At 52.8% G+C, this 24,965-nt stretch overlaps 1 protein-coding gene across 1 annotated transcript in view; it reads left to right on the top strand.

Annotated features, from left to right (window-relative positions):
- The first annotated feature begins 7,211 nt into the window (after positions 1–7,211).
- LOC112242025 (intersectin-2-like) overlaps positions 7,212–24,965 on the top strand; it is a 68,149-nt gene continuing 50,395 nt past the window's right edge. The window contains exons 1-2 of the mRNA XM_042314447.1: positions 7,212–7,263; positions 21,577–21,669. Coding sequence (XP_042170381.1) covers positions 7,236–7,263; positions 21,577–21,669 — 121 coding nt within the window. The 5' untranslated portion in view covers positions 7,212–7,235. The remainder of the gene's footprint in view (positions 7,264–21,576; positions 21,670–24,965) is intronic.

Below are 24,965 nucleotides of genomic sequence, written 5' to 3'. Positions count from 1 at the left end.
GTAGTGTAGTGCCAGGAAAATAACCTCTCACCCAACGTCAACAAAACAAAGGAGGCTGTGGACTTCGGGAAAAACCCCTATTCACATCAATGGGACCGATTCGATGGATAAGATTCAAGTTCCTTGGCGTTTCTGACAAACTGAAATGTTCCACCCACACAGACAGTGTGGTGAATAAGGCGCAACATTGCATCTTCAACCTCAGGAGGTTGAAAGAAATTGGCTTGGCACCTAAAACCCTCACACACTTTTACAGATTCACAACTCAGAGCAACCTGTCGGGCTGTATCACCTACTGGTACGGCAACTGCACTGCCCGCAACCACCGGGCTCACCAGAGGGTGATACGGTCTGCCCAACGCATCATCAGGGGCAAAATACCTTCCCTCCAGGACACCTACAGCACCTGATGTCACAGGAAGATCAAGATATATATCTCTGATATATGCTTCACTGATTTCTGCTCTCGTAAAAGCCTGGGTTTTCTGCACGTTATTAACACTAGAAGCTTATTACCTAAAATGGATCAATTGAACGTTTGGGTTCCCAGCTCCAATCCAGATGTGTTGGTCATTACTGAGATGTGGTTAAGGAAGAGTGTTTTGAATACTGATGTTAACCTTTCTGGTTATAACCTTTTTCAGCAAAACAGATCCTCCAAAGGTGGCCCCTTACACCTGAATTTGTCTTGCTCAGTGACCTAAACTGGGACATGCTTAAACCACCTGACCAAGTCCTAAAGAAATGGGACTCTCTAAATATTTCTCAGATTATTACCAATCCCACAAGGTATGACTCCAAACACCCAGAAAAGGCTGCTCTCCTCAATGTTATTCTCACAAAATAATCCTGATAGGTGTCAGTCTGGTGTTTTCTGTAATGACCTTATTATTAACCTGTTTGACCTGTTTTACAGCCTGTGATTGGCTACTAAGTGAAACGACCTGTCCTGATTTGTCATAGCTAAAAAACTTTAATGAGCAAACAAGCCTTCATGACCTCTGTAAAATGGTATCAGCGTCATCCCCTCTGTCGAAGACGCTTGGACCTTCTTTTTTGATATTGTCAGTGGTATTGTTAACAAACACGCCCCCACAAAGAAAATGAGAAAAGAAAATGAGAATTAAATTCAGGTTCAGTCCCTGGTTCGACCGTAATCTTGCAGAGTTTCTCCACCTCAATAATTACATTTGGCAAAATGCTCGGCACACGCATACTCCGGCTGACTGGCTCTCGTTCAGGCAGCCAAAGTTAATTACTTTAAGGAGCAGTTCTCTCTCTGTTGGTCTAACCCCAAGAAGTTCTGGAAAACAATTAAAGACCTGTAGAAATAAACCTTCCTCCTCACAGCTGCCCATTTCCTTTAATGTTGAGGATGTGGTTGTTACTGACAAGAAGCACATGGCTGAGCTCTTTAATCACCACTTCATTAAGTCGGGATTTGTATTTGACTCAGCCACGCCTCCTTGCCCGTCCAACATTTCCTCATCTCCCACCCCTTCTAATGTGAGTAGCCCAAATGCTCCTCCCTCTTTTTCTCCTGCTCCGCTACAACGTTTCTTCCTGCAGAAAGTCACTGAGTCCGAGCTGAAGGAGACCCTTTTCTTCTTTAAAACCTCTTGAAACTAGGGGGCACTTTTTCATTTTTGGAAAAATAACGTTCCCAAAGTAAGTGGGCTATTTTGTCAGGACAAGATGATAGAATATGCATATAATTGACAGATTAGGATAGAATACACTCTAAAGTTTCCAAAACTGTAAAAATATTGTCTGTGAGTATAACAGAACTGATATTGCAGGTGAAAGCCTGAGAAAAATCCAATCAGGAAGTGACTCATGTTTTGAAAGATTTGCGTTCCGATGCGTCCCTATTGAGCAGTGAATGGGCTATCAACCAGATTCATTTTTCTACGTATTCCCCAACGTGTCTACGGCATTTTGACGTAGTTTCACGCCTTTATGTTGAAGAATGAGCGTAAACGACTACATTGCGTAAGTGTCTGGCTGAGGGCTCTGAGTAATTCTTGCGTAATAGACAGAGGTAGCTATTTTTTTTCTTACTGAAAATACAGCTGTCTCAGTTGATATATTATCGAATAGATATTTGAAAAACACCTTGAGGAGTGTCACGCCTTGGTCTTAGTATTTTGTGTTTTCTTTAATTACTGATTGGGAACCATATTTAGGCAGCCATATTCTGTGAGTGTTTTCGTGGGTGATTGTTCCTGTCTTAGTGTTTTGTATTTCACCAGATAGGCTGTTTCGGTTTTCATTATTTCATTTCGTTAGTTTTGTAGTTTCTGTATGTACAGGTTTTCCTTCATTAAAATATATCATTAAAATATATCATGAATCAACATCACGCTGCATTTTGGTCCGATCCTTGTTCTACCTCTTCGTCAGAGGAGGAGATAGAAGAGAGCCGTTACAGAATCACTCACCACACCCGGACCAAGTGGCGTGGTAACAGGCAACAGCAGCAGCAGGAGCAGCAGCAGCTGCAGTGGGAGAGGTTGCACCACCTGGAGAAATGGACATGGGAGGAGGAACTGGATGGTAAAGGACCCTGGGCTCAGCCTGGAGAATATCGCCGCCCCAAGGAAGAACTGGAGGCGGCGAAAGCGGAGAGGCACTGGTATGAGGAGGCAGCAAGGCGACGCGGATGGAAGCCTGAGAGTCGGCCCCAAAAATTTCTGGCTATGCCAGGTAGGAGACCTGCGCAAACTCCCTGTGCTTACCGGGGGGCTAGAGAGACCGGGCAGGCACCGTGTTATGCTATGGAGCGCACAGTGTTTCCAGTGCGGGTGCATAGCCCGGTGCGGTCCATACCAGCTCTTCGTATTGGCCGGGCTAGAGTGGGCATCGAGCCAGGTAAGGTTGGGCAGGCTTGGTGCTCAAGAGCTCCAGTGCGCCTGCACGGTCCGGTCTATCCAGAGCCACCTCTACACACCAGTCCTCCGGTGGCAGCTCCCCGCACCAGGCTTCCTGTGCGTGTTCTCTATCCAGTTCCACCAGTGCCAGCACCACGCATCAGGCCTACAGTGCGCCTCGCCTCTCCAGCGCTGCCGGAGTCTCCCGCCTGTTTAGCGCAGCCAGAGCCTTCCTTCTCTCCAGCGCTGCCGGAGTCTCCTGCCTGTTCAGCGCAGCCTGAGCTGCCAGTCTGCATGGAGCAGCCAGAGCTGCCAGTCTGCATGGAGCAGCCTGAGCTGTCAGTCTGCATAGAGCAGCCAGAGCTGCCAGTCTGCATGGAGCAGCCAGAGCTGCCAGTCTGCATGGAGCAGCCAGAGCAGCTAGATCTGCCAGTCAGCCAGACTCTTCCAGATCTGCCAGTCAGCCAGACTCTTCCAGATCTGCCAGTCATCCAGACTCTTCCAGATCTGCCAGTCAACCAGACTCTTCCAGATCTGCCAGTCAACCAGACTCTTCCAGATCTGCCAGTCAACCAGACTCTTCCAGATCTGCCAGTCAACCAGACTCTTCCAGATCTGCCAGTCAGCCAGACTCTTCCAGATCTGCCAGTCAACCAGACTCTTCCAGATCTGCCAGTCAACCAGACTCTTCCAGATCCGCCAGCCAGCCAGGATCTGCCAAAGCCAACTACCTGCCTGAGCTTCCTCTCAGTGCTGAGCTTCCTCTCAGTGCTGAGCTTCCTCTCAGTGCTGGGCTTCCCCTCAGTGCTGGGCTTCCCCTCAGTGCTGGGCTTCCCCTCAGTGCTGGGCTTCCCCTCAGTGCTGGGCTTCCCCTCAGTGCTGGGCTTCCCCTCAGTGCTGGGCTTCCCCTCAGTCCCGAGTTACCCCTCAGTCCCGAGCTACCCCTCAGTCCCGAGCTGCCTCAGTCCCGAGCTGCCCCTCAGTCCCGAGCTGCCCCTCAGTCACGAGCTGCCCCTCAGTCCAGTGGGGTTCTGGGTGAGGACTATTAGGCCATGGTCGGCGGCGAGGGTAGATTATCCCAGGAAGCGAGGGGAGGAACTATGACATTTATGGAGTGGGGTCCACGTCCCTAGCCGGAGCCGCCACCATGGACAGACGCCCACCCGGACCCTCCCTATGGTTTTGAGGTGCGTCCGGGAGTCCGCACCTTAGGGGGGTTCTGTCACGCCTTGGTCTTAGTATTTTGTGTTTTCTTTAATTATTTGGTCAGGCCAGGGTGTGACATGGGTTATTGTGGTGTGTTTTTGTCTTAGGGGTTTTGTGGGGTGTCTACGTAGTCTATGGCTGCCTGAGGCGGTTCTCAATCAGAGTCAGGTGATTATCGTTGTCTCTGATTGGGAACCATATTTAGGCAGCCATATTCTGTGAGTGTTTTCGTGGGTGATTGTTCCTGTCTTAGTGTTTTGTATTTCACCAGATAGGCTGTTTCGGTTTTCATTATTTCATTTCGTTAGTTTTGTAGTTTCTGTATGTATAGGTTTTCCTTCATTAAAATATATCATGAATCAACATCACGCTGCATTTTGGTCCGATCCTTGTTCTACCTCTTCGTCAGAGGAGGAGATAGAAGAGAGCCGTTACAAGGATTGATTATAAACAACGTTTGCCATGTTTCTGTCGATATTATGGAGCTAATTTTGAATATTTTTCGGCGTTGTCGTTACCGCAATTTCCGGTCGAGTTCTCAGCCATGCGTGAAGAACTAACGGAGTTAATTTGGCAACAAAAATAATATTTTGGGAAAAAAGGAACATTTGCTATCTAACTGGGAGTCTCGTGAGTGAAAACATCCGAAGCTCATCAAAGGTAAACGATTTAATTTGATTGCTTTTCTGATTTCTGATTTTCGTGACAAGGTTGTCTGCTGCTAGCTAGGCATAATGCTATGCTAGGCTATCGATAAATTTACACAAATGCTTGTCTTGCTTCGGCTGTAAAGCATCATTTCAAAATCTGAGATGATTAACAAAAGGCTAAGCTGTGTTTCAATATATTTCACTTGTGATTTCATGAATATGAATATTTTCTAGTAATATTTTTGGTCCGTTGCGTTATGCTAATTAGTGTCAGTTGATGACAATTCTCCAGGATCATCATCTCAGATTTTAACATCAGCTAGAGACATGTACAGTTGAAGTCGGAAGTTTACATACACTTAGGCTGGAGTCATTAAAACTCATTTTTCAACCACTCCACAAATTTCTTGTTAACAATCTATAGTTTTGGCAAATCAGTTAGGACACCACTTTGTACATGACACAAGTCATTTTTCCAACAATTGTTTCCAGACAGATTATTTCACTTATAATTCACTGTATCACAATTCCAGTGGGTCAGAAGTTTACATAAATTAAGTTGACTGTGCCTTTAAATAGCTTGGAAAATTCCAGAAAATTATGTCATGGCTTTAGAAGCGCCTGATAGGCTAATTGACATAATGTGAGCCAATTAGAGGTGTACCTGTGGATGTATTTCAAGGCCTACCTTCAAACTCAGTGCCTCTTTGACATCATGGGAAAATCAAAAGAAATCAGCCAAGATCTCAGAAAAAATGACCTCTGGTCTGGTTCAAAATCAAATGCCTGAAGGTACCGTTCATCTTTACCAGGACCACGCAGCCATCATACCGCTCAGGAAGGAGACACTTTCTGTCTCCTAGAGATGAACATACTTTGGTGCTAAAAGTGCAAATCAATCACAGAACAACAGCAAAAGACCTTGTGAAGATGCTGGAGGAAACGGGTACAAAAGTATCTATATCCACAGTAAAATTAGTCCTATATCGACATAACCTGAAAGGCCACTCAGCAAGGAAGAAGCAACTGCTCCAAACCGCCATAAAAGCCAGACTACCGTTTGCAACTGCACATGGGGACAAAGATCGGACTTTTTGGAGAAATGTCCTCTGGTCTGATGAAACAAAAATCGAACTGTTTGGCCATAATGACCATCGTTATGTTTGGAGGAAAAAGGGAGAAACTCCAAGCCGGAGAACACCATCCCAACCGTGAAGCACGGGGGTGGCAGCATAATGTTGTGGGGGTGCTTTGCTGCAGGAGGGACTGGTGCACTTCACAAAATAGATGGCTTCATGAGGAAAGAAAATATGGAAATATTGAAGCAACATCAAGACATTAGTCAGGAAGTTAAAGCTTGGTTGGAAATGGGTCTTCCAAATGGACAAATACCCCAAGCATACTTCCAAAGTTGTGGCAAAATGGCTTAAGTACAACAAAGTCAAGGTATTGAAGTGGCCATCGCAAAGCCATGACCTCAATCCTATAGAAAATGTGTGGGCAGAACTGAAAAGCGTGTGCGAGCAAGGAGGCCTACAAACCTGACTCAGTTACACCAGCTCTGTCAGGAGGAATGGGCCAGAATTCACCCAATTTATTATGGGACGCTTGTGGAAGGCTACCCAAAACGTTTGACTCAAGTTAAACAATTTAAAGGCAATGCTACCAAATACTAATTGAGTGTATGTAAACTTCTTACCCACTGGGAATGTGATGAAAGAAATTAAAGCTGAAATAAATCAATCTCTCTACTATTATTCTGACATTTCACATTCTTAAAATAAAGTGGTGATCCTAACTGACCTGAGACAGGGACTTTTTACTAGGATATTAAATGTCAGGAATGGTCAAATACTGAGTTTAAATATATTTGGCTAAGGTCTATGTAAACTTCCGACTTCAACTATATATGACAAATACAATTTGATTTTGATGGAATGGGGGAAGCTTATGGAATTCACCTTTGAACTAAAAGCACTGGGTCTGCAGATCACAGAGGCCTTCTCTTTAGAGCTAACAAAAGCAGATCTAAGATTGGAGTTCAAACGAATGTGTACAAGATGACAACTGACAAACCTTTGGCAGTATAGACAACCGAGAGGAGGGGAGGTATTACCTGAGAGGGTCGGTTCCTAGATGGTTCTTGTCCATTATCCCTGTAGATCATCTTTTGTTTCCAAAAAGTGTGAATGAAAGTTAACCCCAACAGAGCGGCAGTAGTATTTAAGCCAGATATGAAGTGCTAAGAGGCTGCTGTACATTTTGTAGCCGCGATCCAGCGGCGGCACGGGGCCAGAGATAATTGGCTGCTTCTCAGATCCGGTCAGGGTGTTGATTAGCTCTAGAAAATCCTGTTTCATCATCTCTGACCCTTTTTTGATGGCATTTGATCCCACATGCACTACGACAGCAGCAGCCCTTGGCTGATGATGTAGGACGGACGGAAGAAATCCTGTGATATCCTTCATCGAAGTCCACCCCCCACCCCCCGGGAAGCACAGGGTAGAGGATGAAGGAGCAGGAACCTCTGGAAGCAGGTGGGTGAAATTGTTGGTCAACAGGATGGGATCACCCAAAGTAATTTCAGACCCATTCACCAAAGACCACTGCCTTGTGCTGGGCTTACGGTGTGTGTCATACCTCCACTGGGAGGCAGGTTCAGTACCTCCACTGGGTGGTAGGATCAGTAGCTGCTCTTAAAGCGTCCTTGCTCCTTTTTTTTCTTCAAGAGGGGGGTAGGATAGGTGCAGCTCCCACATGGGATGAAACGGTCATAGTCTCTGGAGGTGGTTGCTGCCAGTTTCCCCAGAATGGCAGAAAGTGGTAGATGCCATTTTGGAAAAACTCCATGCATATGTTGGTGAGGAATCAGCTAAAAGTCAATCAATCCACACAGTGTGATAGTTAGTTAGTTAGATTGAATCACACAGTTGTAGGCAGTAGGCCAGAACCCAACCACAGACTACACTCCAGCCAGCACTAGGACCCACAATAAACACAATGAAATTCACAAAACTGGCCAGCATAACAACAGCACGGAGAGAGCGGTGACTTACTCAATGTGATTAAATGGTGGGGCCCATCAAAACAGCAATGCAACAGAGGCGGAGTTACCAGTATGATAGCCAGGAGAGAAGCACCTTGGGGGAGAGGTAGTTTCCAGTACAGGCCGGTGGAAAGGAGAGAAGCACCTTGGAGGGTGTAGTTTCCAGTACAGTCCGGTGGAAAGGAGAGAAGCACCTTGGCAATGAGGGGCTGGGCGGAACACCCTGCCAACGAGGGGCTGGGCGGAACACCCTGCCAACGAGGGGCTGGGCAGAGAAGCACCTTGGAGGGGAGGTAGTTTTCAGTACAGGCCGGTGGAAAGCAGAGATGGTGGTAAGCGCTACACCAGGCAGCGGGAGAGTCCAAAAGACTCCGGTCAAGTGGAGTTCAAGTTTGGCAGTTGTCCAATAACAACCAAGGCACAATGTCAAGTGGATGGACGAAAACAGCAGTAGGCAGGTGTCTGCTCAGATAATGCCCCAGTGCCAACAGCATGCTTTGTTTAATGCCAGTGACAAGTCTTTGGTAAAGAATAGAAAAGAGTAGACGGCTACCCTGGAGCATTAACAGTTCTAACAGTCAGTTCCTTAACGGGTGAATGTTTATCAATAATTGGAAGAAGCAATTTCATAAATTCATCAAGTGCAGCGTCTGGATGCTCCTCATTAATCACATCAGACAACAAATATATACGCAAAAATATACAAGAGTAAGGGCAAAATAATTTTAATGATCTCTTATACACTATTATAGGCCCAGTTGATGGAACTTTGTCTTTCCTGTATAAAGCCACTATATTGTGATCACTGCATCCAATGGGTTCAGATACAGCTTTAGAACAAAGTTCTACAATATTAGTAAAATGTGATCGATACATGTGGATGATCTTAGTGTTTGTAAATACATTGGTAGGTTGATTAATAACCTGAACACATCACAAAGCCAAGGGGAAGGGAAAATGTCCCTACAGCCCCCCCGTACTTCACAACAGTCCACAGCCTCCCCGTACTTCACAACAGTCCACAGCCTCCCAGTACTTCAAAAGTCCACAGCTTTCCCATACTTTAACCGTCCACAGCCTCCCCATACTTCACAACAGTCCACAGCCTCCCCATCAACAGTCCACAGCCTCCCCATACATCACAACAGTCCACAGCCTCCCCATACTTCACAACAGCCTCCCCATACTTCAACAGTCCACAGCCTCCCCATACTTCACAACAGTCCACAGCCTCCCCATACTTCAACAGTCCACAGCCTCCCCATACTTCAACAGTCCACAGCCTCTCCATAATTCAACAGTCCACAGCCTCCCCATACTTCACAAAAGTCCACAGCCTCACCATACTTCACAACAGTCCACAGCCTCACCATACTTCAACAGTCCACAGCCTCCCCATACTTCACAACAGTCCACAGCCTCCCCATACTTCACAACAGTCCACAGCCTCCCCATACTTCACAACAGTCCACAGCATCCCCATACTTCAACAGTCCACAGCCTCCCCATACTTCAACAGTCCACAGCCTCCCCATACTTCAACAAACAGCCTCCCATACTTCAACACTCCACAGCCTCCCCACTTCAACAGTCCACAGCCTTCCATACTTCACAACAGTCCACAGCCTCCCCATACTTCAACAGTCCACAGCCTCTCCATACTTCACAACAGTCCACAGCCTCCCCATATTTCAACAGTCCACAGCCTCCCCATACTTCACAACAGTCCACAGCCTCCCCATACTTCACAACAGTCCACAGCATCCCCATACTTCAACAGTCCACAGCCTCCCCATACTTCACAACAGTCCACAGCCTCCCCATACTTCAACACTCCACAGCCTCTCCATACTTCAACACTCCACAGCCTCCCCATACTTCAACAGTCCACAGCCTCTCCATACTTCACAACAGTCCACAGCCTCCCCATACTTCAACAGTCCACAGCCTCACCATACTTCACAACAGTCCACAGCCTCCCCATACTTCAACAGTCCACAGCCTCCCCACTTCAACACTTCACAGCCTCCCCATACTTCAACAGTCCACAGCCTCTCCATACTTCAACACTCCACAGCCTCCCCATACTTCAGTTCACAGCTTCCCCATACTTCACAAAAGTCCACAGTCTCACCATACTTCACAACAGTCCACAGCCTCACCATACTTCACAACAGTCCACAGCCTCACCATACTTCACAACAGTCCACAGCCTCACCATACTCCCAGCCTCCCCATACTTCAACACTCCACAGCTTCCCCATACTTCACAAAAGTCCACAGCCTCCCCATACTTCAACAGTCCACAGCCTCCCCATACTTCAACAGTCCACAGCCTCCCCATACTTCACAACAGTCCACAGCCCCCATCCTCCCATATTTCAACAGTCCACAGCCTCCCCATACTTCACAACAGTCCACAGCCTCCCCATACTTCACAACAGTCCACAGCCTCACCATACTTCACAACAGTCCACAGCCTCCCATACTTCACAAAGTCCACAGCCTCACCATACTTCACAACAGTCCACAGCCTCCCCATACTTCACAACAGTCCACAGCCTCCCCATACTTCAACAGTCCACAGCCTCACCATACTTCAACAGTCCACAGCCTCCCCATACTTCAACAGTCCACAGCCTCCCCATACTTCACAACAGTCCACAGCCTCCCCATACTTCAACAGTCCACAGCCTCACCATACTTCACAACAGTCCACAGCCTCACCATACTTCAACAGTCCACAGCCTCCCCATACTTCAACACTCCACAGCCTCCCCATACTTCACAAAGTCCACAGCCTCCCATACTTCAACAGTCCACAGTCCCCGTACAGTCCTCCCACATAACTTCATACAACAGTCCACAGCCTCCCCATACTTCAACAGTCCACAGCCTCCCCATACTTCAACAGTCCACAGCCTCCCCATACTTCACAACAGTCCACAGCCTCCCCATACTTCAACAGTCCACAGCCTCCCCATACTTCACAACAGTCCACAGCCTCCCCATACTTCACAACAGTCCACAGCCTCCCCATACTTCAACAGTCCACAGCCTCCCCATACTTCACAACAGTCCACAGCCTCCCCATACTTCAACAGTCCACAGCCTCCCCATACTTCAACACTCCACAGCCTCCCCATACTTCAACAGTCCACAGCCTCCCCATACTTCAACAGTCCACAGCCTCTCCCATACTTCACAACAGTCCACAGCCTCCCCATACTTCACAACAGTCCACAGCCTCACCATACTTCAACAGTCCACAGCCTCCCCATACTTCACAACAGTCCACAGCCTCCCCATACTTCAACAGTCCACAGCCTCCCCATACTTCACAACAGTCCACAGCCTCCCCATACTTCAACACTCCACAGCCTCTCCATACTTCAACACTCCACAGCCTCCCCATATTTCAACAGTCCACAGCCTCCCCATACTTCAACACTCCACAGCCTCTCCATACCAACACTCCACAGCCTCCCCATACTTCACAACAGTCCACAGCCTCACCATACTTCACAAAAGTCCACAGCCTCACCATACTTCACAACAGTCCACAGCCTCCCCATACTTCAACAACAGCTTCCATACAGCCTCCCCATACTTCACAACAGTCCACAGCCTCACCATACTTCACAACAGTCCACAGCCTCACCATACTCCAACAGTCCACAGCCTCCCCATACTTCAACACTCCACAGCTTCCCCATACTTCAGTCCACAGCCTCCCCATACTTCAACAGTCCACAGCCTCCCCATACTTCAACAGTCCACAGCCTCCCCATACTTCACAACAGTCCACAGCCTCCCCATACTTCAACAGTCCACAGCCTCCCCATATTTCAACAGTCCACAGCCTCCCCATACTTCACAACAGTCCACAGCCTCCCCATACTTCAAACAGTCCACAGCCTCCCATACTTCAACAGTCCACAGCCTCCCCATACTTACACAACAGTCCACAGCCTCCCATACTTCACAACAGTCCACAGCCTCACCATACTTCACAACACTCCACAGCCTCACCATACTTCACAACAGTCCACAGCCTCACCATACTTCACAAAGTCCACAGCCTCACCATACTTCACAACAGTCCACAGCCTCACCATACTTCACAACAGTCCACAGCCTCACCATACTTCAACAGTCCACAGCCTCCCCATACTTCAACACTCTCCCCATACTTCAACACTCAGTCCACAGCCTCACCATACTTCACAACAGTCCACAGCCTCACCATACTTCAACAGTCCACAGCCTCACCATACTTCACAACAGTCCACAGCCTCACCATACTTCAACAGTCCACAGCCTCCCCATACTTCAACAGTCCACAGCCTCCCATACTTCACAACAGTCCACAGCCTCCCCATACTTCAACAGTCCACAGCCTCACCATACTTCAACAGTCCAAAGCCTCCCATACTTCAACAGTCCACAGCCTCTCCATACTTCAACAGTCCACAGCCTCCCATACTTCAACAGTCCACAGCCTCCCCATACTTCAACAGTCCACAGCCTCCCCGTACTTCACAACAGTCCACAGCCTCCCCGTACTTCACAACAGTCCACAGCCTCCCCATACTTCAACAGTCCACAGCCTCTCCATATTTCAACAGTCCACAGCCTCCCCATACTTCAACAGTCCACAGCCTCCCCATACTTCAACAGTCCACAGCCTCCCCATACTTCAACAGTCCACAGCCTCCCCATACTTCAACAGTCCACAGCCTCCCCATACTTCAACAGTCCACAGCCTCCCCATACTTCAACAGTCCACAGCCTCCCCATACTTCAACAGTCCACAGCCTCCCCATACTTCAACAGTCCACAGCCTCCAACAGCCTCCCCATACTTCAACAGTCCACAGCCTCCCCATACTTCAACAGTCCACAGCCTCCCCATACTTCAACAGTCCACAGCCTCCCATACTTCAACAGTCCACAGCCTCCCCATACTTCAACAGTCCACAGCCTCCCCATACTTCAACAGTCCACAGCCTCCCCATACTTCAACAGTCCACAGCCTCCCCATACTTCAACAGTCCACAGCCTCTCCATACTTCACAACAGTCCACAGCCTCCCCATACTTCAACAGTCCACAGCCTCCCCATACTTCAACAGTCCACAGCTTCCCCATCCACAGATAAGGAGCAGTAGTAGGTTACAGCAGCACAAACAGCTGGGACCAGGCACTGGAGTAGACAACCCAATATACACAACTCATAGGGGGAGCAGAAGTCTCCAACAGAGTCAAAGATATATTTCCCATCCACTCGGTTTTCTACAGTAAAGTCTGGAAATAAACCTCATCATGCATTTTTTGCTATCTGGATCAATTAGTGATGCCTGATCCTGGCTGCCTCCCAAATGGCCCCCTATGCTCTATGTACATGTAACGCAATACTTTGGTCCAAGACCCTATTCACTATATAGTGCACTACTTTGGTCTAAGCCTATAAGGAGTAGGGTGCACTACTTTGGTCTAAGCCTATAGGGATTAGGGTGCACTACTTTGGTCTAAGCCTATAAGGAGTAGGGTGCACTACTTTGGTCTAAGCCTATAGGGATTAGGGTGCACTACTTTGGTCTAAGCCTATAAGGAGTAGGGTGCACTACTTTGGTCTAAGCCTATAGAGAATAGGGTGCCATTTGGGACTCTTTGGGAGGACACACAGCCCTGACTCCCATCTGATTCTCTCAACAATAATGTAAAACTCACTTTACCTAATAATTCAAAAATAAATACACAAATTGGCTTCATATGAACCAGTACTAATTGATTATATAGTATGAAATATTCTAATATATTCATTTTCCTTTCCTCTCTCTCCCCGTTCCTCTCTATCCCTGTCCCTCTCTCTCTCCCCATTCCTCTCTCTCCCCCATCCTCCCCTCTCTCCCCGTTCCTCTCTCTCCCCGTCCTCCCCTCTCCCGTTCCTCTCTCTCCCCGTCCTCCCCTCTCTCCCCCTCTCTCTCCCCGTCCTCCCCTCTCTCCCCGTCTCTCCCCCATCCTCCCCTCTCCCCGTTCCTCTCTCTCCCGTCCCTCTCTCTCCCCCCGTCCTCCCCTCTCTCCCCGTTCCTCTCTCTCCCCGTCCTCCCTCTCTCCCCGTTCCTCTCTCTCCCCATCCTCCCCTCTCTCCCCGTTCCTCTCTCTCCCCGTCCCTCTCTCTCTCCCGTCCTCCCTCTCTCCCCCGTTCCTCTCTCTCCCCGTCCTCCCCTCTCTCCCCGTTCTTCTCTCTCCCCGTCCTCTCTCTCTCCCCGTTCCTCTCTCCCCGTCCTCCCTCTCTCCCCGTTCCTCTCTCTCCCTGTCCTCCCTCTCTCCCCGTTCTTCTCTCTCCCGTCCCCCTCTCTCCCCGTCCCTCTCTTTCCCTGTCCCTGTCCCTCTCCTCTCCCTGTCCCTCTCTCTCTCCCCGTTCCTCTCTCCCCTCCCCCTCTCTCCCTCTCTCTCTCCCCTCCTCCTCCCTCTCCCCCGTCCCTCTCTCTCCCCGTCCTCCCTCTCTCCCCGTTCTTCTCTCTCCCCGTCCCTCTCTCTCCCCGTCCCTCTCTCTCCCCGTCCCTCTCTCTCCCCATCCCTCTCTCTCTCTCCCCCTGTCTCTCTCTCTCTCCCCTCTCTCTCTCCCGTCCCTCTCTCCCCGTCCCTCTCTCTCCCCGTCCCTCTCTCTCCCGTTCTTCTCCTCCCCGTCCCCTCTCTCCCCTGTCCCCTCTCTCCCCGTCCCTCTCTCTCCCCGTCCCTCTCTCCCTGTCTCTCTCTCTCCCTGTCTCTCTCTCTCCCCCGTCCCTCTCTCCGTCCCTCTCTCCCCCGTCCCTCTCTCTCCCCGTCCCTCTCTCCCCCTGTCCCTCTCTCTCCCCTGTCTCTCTCTCTCTCTCCCTGTCCCTCTCTCTCCCCGTCCTCTCTCTCTCCCCCGTCCCTCTCTCTCTCCCTGTCCCTCTCTCTCCCCGTCCCTCTCTCTCCCCCCCTCCCTCCCCGTCCCTCTCTCCCCTGTCCCTCTCTCTCTCCCCGTGCCTCTCTCTCTCCCCGTCCCTCTCTCTCTCCCCGTTCTCTCTCTCCCCTTCCCTCTCTCTCTCTCCTCCCTCTCTCTCCCCGTCTCTCTCTCTCCCTGTCCCTCTCTCTCTCCCCCGTGCCTCTCTCTCTCTCCCCGTCCCCCTCTCTCCCCGTCCCTCTCTCTCCCCGTCCCTCTCTCTCTCCCTGTCCCTCTCTCTCCCCGTGCCTCTCTCTCTCCCCCGTTCCTCTCTCTCACCTTCCTCCTCTCTCTCCCCGTCCCTCTCTCTCCCTGTCCCTCTCTCTCTCCTGTCCTCTCTCTCTCCACGTCCCTCTCTCTCCGTCCTCCCCTCTCCCGTCCCTCTCCTCCCCGTCCTCCTCTCTCCCCTTCCCTCTCCCCCGTCCTCCCCTCTCTCCCCGTCCTCCCTCTCTCCTCCGTCCCTCCCCTCTCTCCCTGTCCCTCTCTCTCCCTGTCCTCTCTCTCCCCGTCCCTCTCTCTCCCCGTCCCTCTCTCTCCCCGTCCTTCTCTCTCCCCGTCCCTCTCTCTCCCCGTCCTCTCCCTCTCTCTTCCCCACTCCTCCCTCTCTCTCCGTCCTCCCCTCTCTCCACCTCCCCTCTCTCTCCCTGTCCCTCTCTCCCCGTCCCTCTCTCTCTCTCCCCGTCCCTCTCTCTCTCTCCCCCGTCCCTCTCTCTCTCTCCCCGTCCCTCTCTCTCTCTCCCCGTCCCTCTCTCTCTCCCCGTTCTCTCTCTCTCTCTCTCCCCGTTCCTCTCTCTCTCTCTCCCTGTCCCCTCTCTCCCTCCTGTCCCTCTCTCTCTCTCTCTCCCCCTCCCTCTCTCTCCCCGTCCTCTCCTCTCTCTCTCTTCCCCACTCCTCCCCTCTCTCCGTCCTCCCCTCTCTCCACATCCCTCTCTCTCCTGTCCCTCTCTCTCCCCCCGTCCCTCTCTCTCTCTCCCCGTTTCCTCTCTCTCTCCCCGTCTCTCTCTCTCTCCTCCCCTCTCTCTCTCTCTCTCCCTGTCCCTCTCTCTCTCTCTCTCCTGTCCCTCTCTCTCTCTCTCTCTCTCTCTCCCTGTCCCTCTCTCTCCCCGTCCCTCTCTCTCTCTCTTCCCCATTCCTCCCTCTCTCTCCGTCCTCCCCTCTCTCCACATCCCTCTCTCTCCCTGTCCCTCTCTCTCCCCCGTTCTTCTCTCTCCCCGTCCCCCTCTCCCCCGTCCCTCTCTTTCCCTGTCCCTGTCCCTCTCTCTCTCCCCGTGCCTCTCTCTCTCTCCCCCCGTTCCTCTCTCTCCCCTTCCTCCTCTCTCTCCCTGTCCCTCTCTCTCCCCGTCCTCCCCTCTCCCGTTCCTCTCTCTCCCCGTCCTCCCCTCTCTCCCCGTTCTTCTCTCTCCCCGTCCCCCTCTCTCCCCGTCCCTCTCTCTCCCCATCCCTCTCTCTCCCCGTCCCTCTCTCTCCCCGTCCCTCTCTCTCCCCATCCCTCTCTCTCCCCGTCCCTCTCTCTCCCTGTCTCTCTCTCTCCCCCTGTCCCTCTCTCTCCCCCGTCTCTCTCTCTCCCCGTCCCTCTCTCTCCCCGTCCCTCTCTCTCCCGTTCTTCTCTCTCCCCGTCCCTCTCTCCCCGTCCCTCTCTCTCCCGTCCCTCTCTCTCCCCCTGTCTCTCTCTCTCTCCCTGTCTCTCTCTCTCTCCCCGTCCCTCTCTCTCCCTGTCTCTCTCTCTCTCCCCGTCCCTCTCTCCCTGTCTCTCTCTCTCCCTGTCTCTCTCTCTCCCTGTCTCTCTCTCTCCCCCGTCCCTCTCTCTCCCCGTCCCTCTCTCTCCCCGTCCCTCTCTCTCCCCCGTCCCTCTCTCTCCCCGTCCCTCTCTCTCCCCGTCTCTCTCTCTCTCCCTGTCCCTCTCTCTCTCCCTGTCCCTCTCTCTCTCCCCGTGCCTCTCCTCTCCCCCGTCCCTCTCTCTCCCCGTCCCTCTCTCTCCCCCGTCCCTCTCTCCCCGTCCCTCTCTCTCCCCGTCCCTCTCTCTCCCCGTCCCTCTCTCTCCCCGACCCTCTCTCTCCCTGTCCCTCTCTCTCTCCCTGTCCCTCTCTCCCCTGTCCCTCTCTCTCTCCCCGTCCCTCTCTCTCTCCCCCGTGCCTCTCTCTCTCCCCGTTCCTCTCTCTCACCTTCCTCCTCTCTCTCCCCGTCCCTCTCTCTCCCTGTCTCTCTCTCTCTCCCTGTCCCTCTCTCTCCCCGTGCCTCTCTCTCTCTCCCCGTCCCCCTCTCTCCCGTCCCTCTCTCTCCCCGTCCCTCTCTCTCCCCGTCCCTCTCTCTCTCCCCGTGCCTCTCTCTCCCCGTTCCTCTCTCTCACCTTCCTCCTCTCTCCCCGTCCCTCTCTCTCCCTGTCTCTCTCTCCCCGTGCCTCTCTCTCTCCCCGTTCCTCTCTCTCACCTTCCTCCTCTCTCTCTCCCCCGTCCCTCTCTCTCCCTGTCCCTCTCTCTCCCTGTCCCTCTCTCTCTCCACGTCCCTCTCTCTCCCCGTCCTCCCCTCTCCCCGTCCCTCTCTCTCCCCGTCCCCTCTCTCCCCTTCCCTCTCTCTCTCCCCGTCCTCCTCTCTCCCCGTCCTCCCCTCTCTCCCCGTCCTCCCCTCTCTCTCCGTCCTCCCCTCTCTCCCTGTCCCTCTCTCCCTGTCCCTCTCTCTCCCCCCCTCTCTCTCCCCCCGTCCCTCTCTCTCCCCCGTCCCTCTCTCTCCCCGTCCCTCTCTCTCCCCGTCCCTCTCTCTCCCCGTCCTTCCCTCTCTCCCCGTCCCTCTCTCTTCCCCACTCCTCCCTCTCTCTCCGTCCTCCCCTCTCCACATCCTCTCTCTCCCTGTCCCTCTCTCTCTCCCCGTCCCTTTCTCTCTTTCCCGTGCCTCTCTCTCTCCCCGTCCCTCTCTCTCTCTCCCCGTGCCTCTCTCTCTCTCCCCGTGCCTCTCTCTCTCCCCGTCCCCTCTCCCCGTCCCTCTCTCTCCCCGTCCCTCTCTCTCCCCGTCCCTCTCTCTCTCCCGTGCCTCTCTCTCTCCCCGTTCCTCTCTCTCACCTTCCTCCTCTCTCTCCCCGTCCCTCTCTCTCCCTGTCTCTCTCTCCCGTGCCTCTCTCTCTCCCCCGTTCCTCTCTCTCACCTTCCTCCTCTCTCTCCCCCGTCCCTCTCTCTCCTGTCCCTCTCTCTCTCCCTGTCCCTCTCTCTCCACGTCCCTCTCTCTCCCCGTCCTCCCCTCTCCCCGTCCCTCTCTCTCCCCCGTCCTCCTCTCTCCCCTTCCCTCTCTCTCCCCGTCCTCCCCTCTCTCCCCGTCCTCCCCTCTCTCTCCGTCCTCCCCTCTCTCCCTGTCCCTCTCTCTCCCTGTCCCTCTCTCTCCCCCGTCCCTCTCTCTCCCCGTCCCTCTCTCTCTCCCCGTCCCTCTCTCTCCCCGTCCCTCTCTCTCCCCGTCCTTCCCTCTCTCCCCGTCCCTCTCTCTCCCCCGTCCTCTCCTCTCTCTCTCTTCCCACTCCTCCCTCTCTCTCCGTCCTCCCCTCTCTCCACATCCCTCTCTCTCCTGTCCCTCTCTCTCTCTCCCCGTCCCTCTCTCTCTCTCCCCCGTGCCTCTCTCTCTCCCCGTCCCTCTTCTCTCTCTCCCCGTTTCTCTCTCTCTCCCCGTGCCTCTCTCTCTCCCCGTCCCTCTCTCTCTCTCCCCCGTGCCTCTCTCTCTCCCAGACCTCTCTCTCTCTCCCCCCTCTCTCTCTCTCCCGTCCCTCTCTCTCTCTCCCCGTCCCTCTCTCTCTCTCCCCGTCCCTCTCTCTCTCCCCATCCCTCTCTCTCTCTCCCCGTCCCTCTCTCTCTCTCTCTCCCCGTCCCTCTCTCTCTCTCTCTCCCCGTCCCTCTCTCTCTCCCCGTCCCTCTCTCTCTCTCCCCGTCCCTCTCTCTCTCTCCCCGTCCCTCTCTCTCTCTCCCCGTCCCTCTCTCTCTCTCCCCCGTCCCTCTCTCTCTCCCCGTCCCTCTCTCTCTCTCCCCGTCCCTCTCTCTCTCCTCCCCGTCCTCTCTCTCCCCGTCCCTCTCTCTCTCTCTCTCCCTGTCCCTCTCTCTCTCCCCGTCCTCTCTCTCTCTCCCCGTCCCTCTCTCTCTCTCCCCGTCCTCTCTCTCTCCCCGTCCCTCTCTCTCTCTCCCCGTCCCTCTCTCTCTCTCCCCGTCCCTCTCTCTCTCCCCCTCCCTCTCTCTCTCTCCCCGTCCCTCTCTCTCTCTCCCCGTCCCTCTCTCTCTCTCCCCCGTCCCTCTCTCTCTCTCCCCGTCCCTCTCTCCCCGTCCTCTCTCTCTCTCCCCGTTCCTCTCTCTCTCTCTCTCTCCCCGTTCCTCTCTCTCTCTCCCTGTCCCTCTCTCTCTCTCTCTCCCTGTCCCTCTCTCTCTCTCTCTCCCGTCCCTCTCTCTCCCCATCCTCTCCTCTCTCTCTCTTCCCCACTCCTCCCCTCTCTCTCCGTCCTCCCCTCTCTCACATCCCTCTCTCTCCCCGTCCCTCTCTCTCTCTCCCGTTCCTCTCTCTCTCCCGTTCCTCTCTCTCTCTCTCTCCCCGTTCCTCTCTCTCTCTCCCTGTCCTTCTCTCTCTCTCTCTCTCCCCGTCCTCTCCCCGTCCTCACCTCTCTCTCTGTCCTCCCCTCTCTCCCCGTCCCTTTCTGCCCGTCCTCCCCTCTCTCCCCGTCCCTCTCTCTCCCCGTCCCTCTCTCTCCCGTCCCTCTCTCTCCCCGTCCCCCTCTCTCCCCGTCCCTCTCTCTCCCCGTCCCTCTCTCTCCCCGTCCCCCTCTCCCCGTCCCTCTCTCTCCCCGTCCCCCTCTCTCCCCGTCCCTCTCTCTCTCTCTCTCTCTCCCCCCGTCCCTCTCTCTCCCCCGTCCTCTCCTCTCTCTCTCTTCCCCACTCCTCCCTCTCTCTCCGTCCTCCCCTCTCTCCACATCCCTCTCTCCCTGTCCCTCTCTCTCTCCCCGTCCCTCTCTCTCTCTCCCCGTTCCTCTCTCTCTCCCCGTTCCTCTCTCTCTCTCTCTCTCCCCGTTCCTCTCTCTCTCTCTCCCTGTCCTTCTCTCTCTCTCTCTCCCCGTCCTCTCCCGTCCTCACCTCTCTCTCTGTCCTCCTCTCTCCCCGTCCCTTTCTGCCCGTCCTCCCCTCTCTCCCCGTCCCTCTCTCTCCCCGTCCCCCTCTCTCCCCATCCCTCTCTCTCCCCGTCCCTCTCTCTCCCCGTCCCCCTCTCTCCCCGTCCCTCTCTCTCCCCGTCCCCCTCTCTCCCCGTCCCTCTCTCTCCCCGTCCCTCTCTCTCCCCGTCCCTCTCTCTCCCGTCCCTCTCTCTCCCCGTCCCTCTCTCCCCCCGTCCCTCTCTCCCCCGTCCCTCTCTCTCCCGGTCCTCTCTCTCCCGGTCCTCTCTCTCCCCGTCCTCTCTCTCCCCGTCCCTCTCTCTCCCGTCCCTCCCTCTCCCCGTCCCTCCCTCTCCCCGTTCCTCTCTCTCCCTGTCCCTCTCTCTCTCTCCCCGTGCCTCTCTCTCCCGTGCCTCTCTCTCTCTCCCCGTCCCTCTCTCTCTCTCCCCGTTCCTCTCTCTCTCCCCTGTTCCTCTCTCTCTCTCTCTCTCCCCGTTCCTCTCTCTCTCTCTCCCTGTCCTTCTCTCTCTCTCTCTCTCCCCCGTCCTCCCCGTCCTCACCTCTCTCTCTGTCCTCCCCTCTCTCCCCGTCCCTTTCTGCCCGTCCTCCCTCTCTCCCCGTCCCTCTCTCTCCCCGTCCCCCTCTCTCCCCGTCCCTCTCTCTCCCCGTCCCCTCTCTCCCCATCCCTCTCTCCCCGTCCCTCTCTCTCCCCGTCCCTCTCTCCCCGTCCCCCTCTCTCCCCGTCCCTCTCTCTCCCGTCCCCCTCTCTCCCCGTCCCTCTCTCTCCCCGTCCCTCTCTCTCCCCGTCCCTCTCTCCCCCGTCCTCTCTCTCCCCGTCCCTCTCTCCCCCCGTCCCTCTCTCCCCCCCCCGTCCCTCTCTCCCCCGTCCCTCTCTCCCCCCGTCCCTCTCTCTCCCGGTCCTCTCTCTCCCCGTCCCTCTCTCTCCCCGTCCCTCCCTCTCCCCGTCCCTCCCTCTCCCCGTCCCTCTCTCTCTCTCTCCCCGTGCCTCTCTCTCCCCGTGCCTCTCTCTCTCTCCCCGTCCCTCCCTCTCCCCCGTTCCTCTCTCTCCCTGTCCCTCTCTCTCTCCCCGTGCCTCTCTCTCTCTCCGTCCCTCTCTCTCCCTGTCCCTCTCTCTCTCCCCGTCCTCCCCTCTCCCCCGTCCCTCTCTCTCTCCCCGTCCTTCCCTCTCTCCCCGTCCCTCTCTCTCCCCGTCCTCCCCTCTCTCCCCGTCCCTCTCTCTCCCCGTCCCTCTCTCTCCCTGTCCCTCTCTCCTGTTCCTCTCTCCCTCCCGTCCCTCTCTCTCCCTGTCCCTCTCTCTCTCCCCGTCCCTCTCTCTCTCCCCGTCCTCCCTTCTCTCCCCGTCCCTCTCTCTCCCTGTCCCTCTCTCCTGTTCCTCTCTCCCTCCCGTCCCTCTCTCTCCCTGTCCCTCTCTCTCTCCCCGTCCCTCTCTCTCTCCCCGTCCTCTCCTCTCTCTCCCTGTCCTCTCTTCTCTCTCCCCGTCCTCTCCTCTCTCTCCCTTCCCCACTCCTCCCCTCTCTCCCCGTCCCTCTCTCTCCCCGTCCTCCTCTCTCTCCCCGTCCTCCTCTCTCTCCCCCGTCCTCCCCTCTCTCCCCGTCCCTCTCTCTCCCCGTCCTCTCCTCACTTTCCCTTCCCCACTCCTCCTCTCTCTCCCCCTTCCCCACTCATCCCCTCTCTCCCCGTCCCTCTCTCTCCCTCCCTCCTGTCTCTATAGATGCAGTCAGCATGTGGAACATCAGTCCAGAGGAGAGGTTGAAACATGATAAACAGTTTAACTCTCTGACACCTATCCTGGGATACATATCGGGTGAGTCTCCAAATCACCCTGACTGGACCGTGTATCTAACAGGTCCAGGTGTGTGTATCTAACAGGTGTGTGTGTGTGTATAACAGGTGTGTGTGTATAACAGGTGTGTATCTAACAGGTGTGTGTGTGTGTGTGTATAACAGGTGTGTATCTAACAGGTGTGTGTGTATCTAACAGATGTGTGTGTGTGTGTGTGTGTGTATAACAGGTGTGTATCTAACAGGTGTATCTAACAGGTGTGTGTGTGTGTATCAAATCAAATCCAATCAAATGTTATTGGTCACATACACATGGTGAGCAGATGTTAGTGCGAGTGTAGCGAAATGCTTGTGCTTCTAGTTCCGACAATGCAGTAATAACCAACAAGTCATCAAGCTAACAATTCCAAAACTACTACCTTATAGACACACGTGTAAGGGGATAAAGAATACGTACATAAAGATATATGAATGAGTGATGGTACAGAGCAGCATAGGCAAGATACAGTAGATGGTATTGAGTACAGTATATACATATGAAATGAGTATGTAAACAAAGTGGCATAGTTAAAGTGGCTAGTGATACATGTATTACATAAGGATGCAGTAGATGATATAGAGTACAGTATATACGTATACATATGAGATGAATAATGTAGGGTAAGTAACATTATATAAGGTAGCATTGTTTAAAGTGGCTCGTGATATATTTTACATCATTTCCCATCAATTCCCATGATTAAAGTGGCTGGAGTTGAGTCAGTGTGTTGGCAGCAGCCACTCAACATCTAACAGGTGTGTGTGTGTGTGTATCTAACAGGTGTGTGTGTGTGTGTGTATCTAACAGGTGCATGTGTGTGTGTGTGTGTGTGTGTGTGTGTGTGTGTGTGTGTGTGTGTATCTAACAGGTGTGTGTGTGTATCTAACAGGTGTGTGTGTGTGAGTGTATCTAACAGGCGTGTGTGTGTGTATCTAACAGGCGTGTGTATCTAACAGGCGTGTGTGTGTGTATCTAACAGGCGTGTATCTAACAGGCGTGTGTGTGTGTATCTAACAGGCGTGTGTGTGTGTGTATCTAACAGGCGTGTGTGTGTGTATCTAACAGGCGTGTGTGTGTGTGTATCTAACAGGCGTGTGTGTGTGTGTATCTAACAGGTGTGTGTGTGTGTGTGTGTGTATCTAACAGGTGTGTGTGTGTGTGTGTGTATCTAACAGGCGTGTGTGTGTGTATCTAACAGGCGTGTGTGTGTGTATCTAACAGGCGTGTGTGTGTGTGTATCTAACAGGTGTGTGTGTGTGTATCTAACAGGCGTGTGTGTGTGTATCTAACAGGCGTGTGTGTGTGTGTATCTAACAGGTGTGTGTGTGTGTGTGTGTGTGTGTGTATCTAACAGGTGTGTGTGTATCTAACAGGCGTGTGTGTGTGTGTGTATCTAACAGGCGTGTGTGTGTGTATCTAACAGGTGCGTGTGTGTGTGTATCTAACAGGTGTGTGTGTGTGTGTATCTAACAGGCATGTGTGTGTATCTAACAGGCGTGTGTGTGTGTATCTAACAGGCGTGTGTGTGTGTGTGTGTGTATCTAACAGGTGTGTGTGTGTGTGTGTGTGTGTGTATCTAACAGGTGTGTGTGTGTGTATCTAACAGGCGTGTGTGTGTGTATCTAACAGGCGTGTATCTAACAGGCGTGTGTGTGTGTATCTAACAGGCGTGTATCTAACAGGCGCGTGTGTGTGTATCTAACAGGCGTGTATCTAACAGGCGTGTGTGTGTGTATCTAACAGGCGTGTATCTAACAGGCGTGTGTGTGTGTATCTAACAGGCGTGTGTGTGTGTATCTAACAGGTGTGTGTGTGTGTGTGTGTGTATCTAACAGGCATGTGTGTGTATCTAACAGGCGTGTGTGTGTGTATCTAACAGGCGTGTGTGTGTGTGTGTGTATCTAACAGGTGTGTGTGTGTGTGTGTGTGTGTGTGTGTGTGTATCTAACAGGTGTGTGTGTGTGTATCTAACAGGCGTGTATCTAACAGGCGTGTATCTAACAGGCGTGTGTGTGTGTATCTAACAGGCGTGTGTGTGTGTATCTAACAGGTGTGTGTGTATCTAACAGGTGTGTGTGTGTGTGTATCTAACAGACGTGTGTGTGTGTATCTAACAGGTGTGTGTGTATCTAACAGGTGTGTGTGTGTGTATCTAACAGGTGTGCGTGTGTGTATCTAACAGGTGTGCGTGTGTGTATCTAACAGGTGTGTGTGTGTGTGTGTGTATCTAACAGGTGTGCGTGTGTGTATCTAACAGGTGTGCGTGTGTGTATCTAACAGGCGTGTGTGTGTGTGTGTATCTAACAGGCGTGTGTGTGTGTGTGTGTGTATCTAACAGGTGTGCGTGTGTGTATCTAACAGGTGTGCGTGTGTGTATCTAACAGGTGTGTGCGTGTGTGTATCTAACAGGTGTGTGTGTGTGTGTATCTAACAGGCGTGTGTGTGTGTGTATCTAACAGGTGTGTGTGTATCTAACAGGTGTGTGTGTGTATCTAACAGGTGTGTGTGTGTGTATCTAACAGGCGTGTGTGTGTGTATCTAACAGGCGTGTGTGTATCTAACAGGCGTGTGTGTGTGTATCTAACAGGTGTGTGTGTGTGTGTATCTAACAGGTGTGTGTGTGTGTGTGTATCTAACAGGTGTGCGTGTGTGTATCTAACAGGTGTGTGTGTGTGTGTGTGTATCTAACAGGTGTGCGTGTGTGTATCTAACAGGCGTGTGTGTGTGTATCTAACAGGTGTACGTGTGTGTATCTAACAGGCGTGTGTGTGTGTATCTAACAGGTGTGCGTGTGTGTATCTAACAGGTGTGTGTGTGTGTGTATCTAACAGGCGTGTGTGTGTGTGTATCTAACAGGTGTGCGTGTATCTAACAGGTGTGCGTGTGTGTGTATCTAACAGGCGTGTGTGTGTGTATCTAACAAGTGTGTGTGTGTGTGTGTATCTAACAGGCGTGTGTGTGTGTATCTAACAGGTGTGTGTGTATCTAACAGGCGTGTGTGTATCTAACAGGCGTGTGTGTGTGTATCTAACAGGCGTGTGTGTGTGTATCTAACAGGCGTGTGTGTGTGTGTATCTAACAGGTGTGTGTATCTAACAGGTGTGTGTATCTAACAGGTGTGTGTGTGTGTATCTAACAGGTGTGTGTGTATCTAACAGGCTTGTGTGTGTGTATCTAACAGGTGTGTGTGTGTGTATCTAACAGGCGTGTGTGTGTGTGTATCTAACAGGTGTGTGTGTGTGTGTATCTAACAGGCGTGTGTGTGTGTATCTAACAGG

Source organism: Oncorhynchus tshawytscha, unplaced genomic scaffold (genome assembly GCF_018296145.1).
Source record: "Oncorhynchus tshawytscha isolate Ot180627B unplaced genomic scaffold, Otsh_v2.0 Un_contig_4797_pilon_pilon, whole genome shotgun sequence".
Taxonomy (NCBI): Eukaryota; Metazoa; Chordata; class Actinopteri; order Salmoniformes; family Salmonidae; genus Oncorhynchus; species Oncorhynchus tshawytscha.
This window is presented reverse-complemented; position numbering and strand designations above follow the sequence as displayed.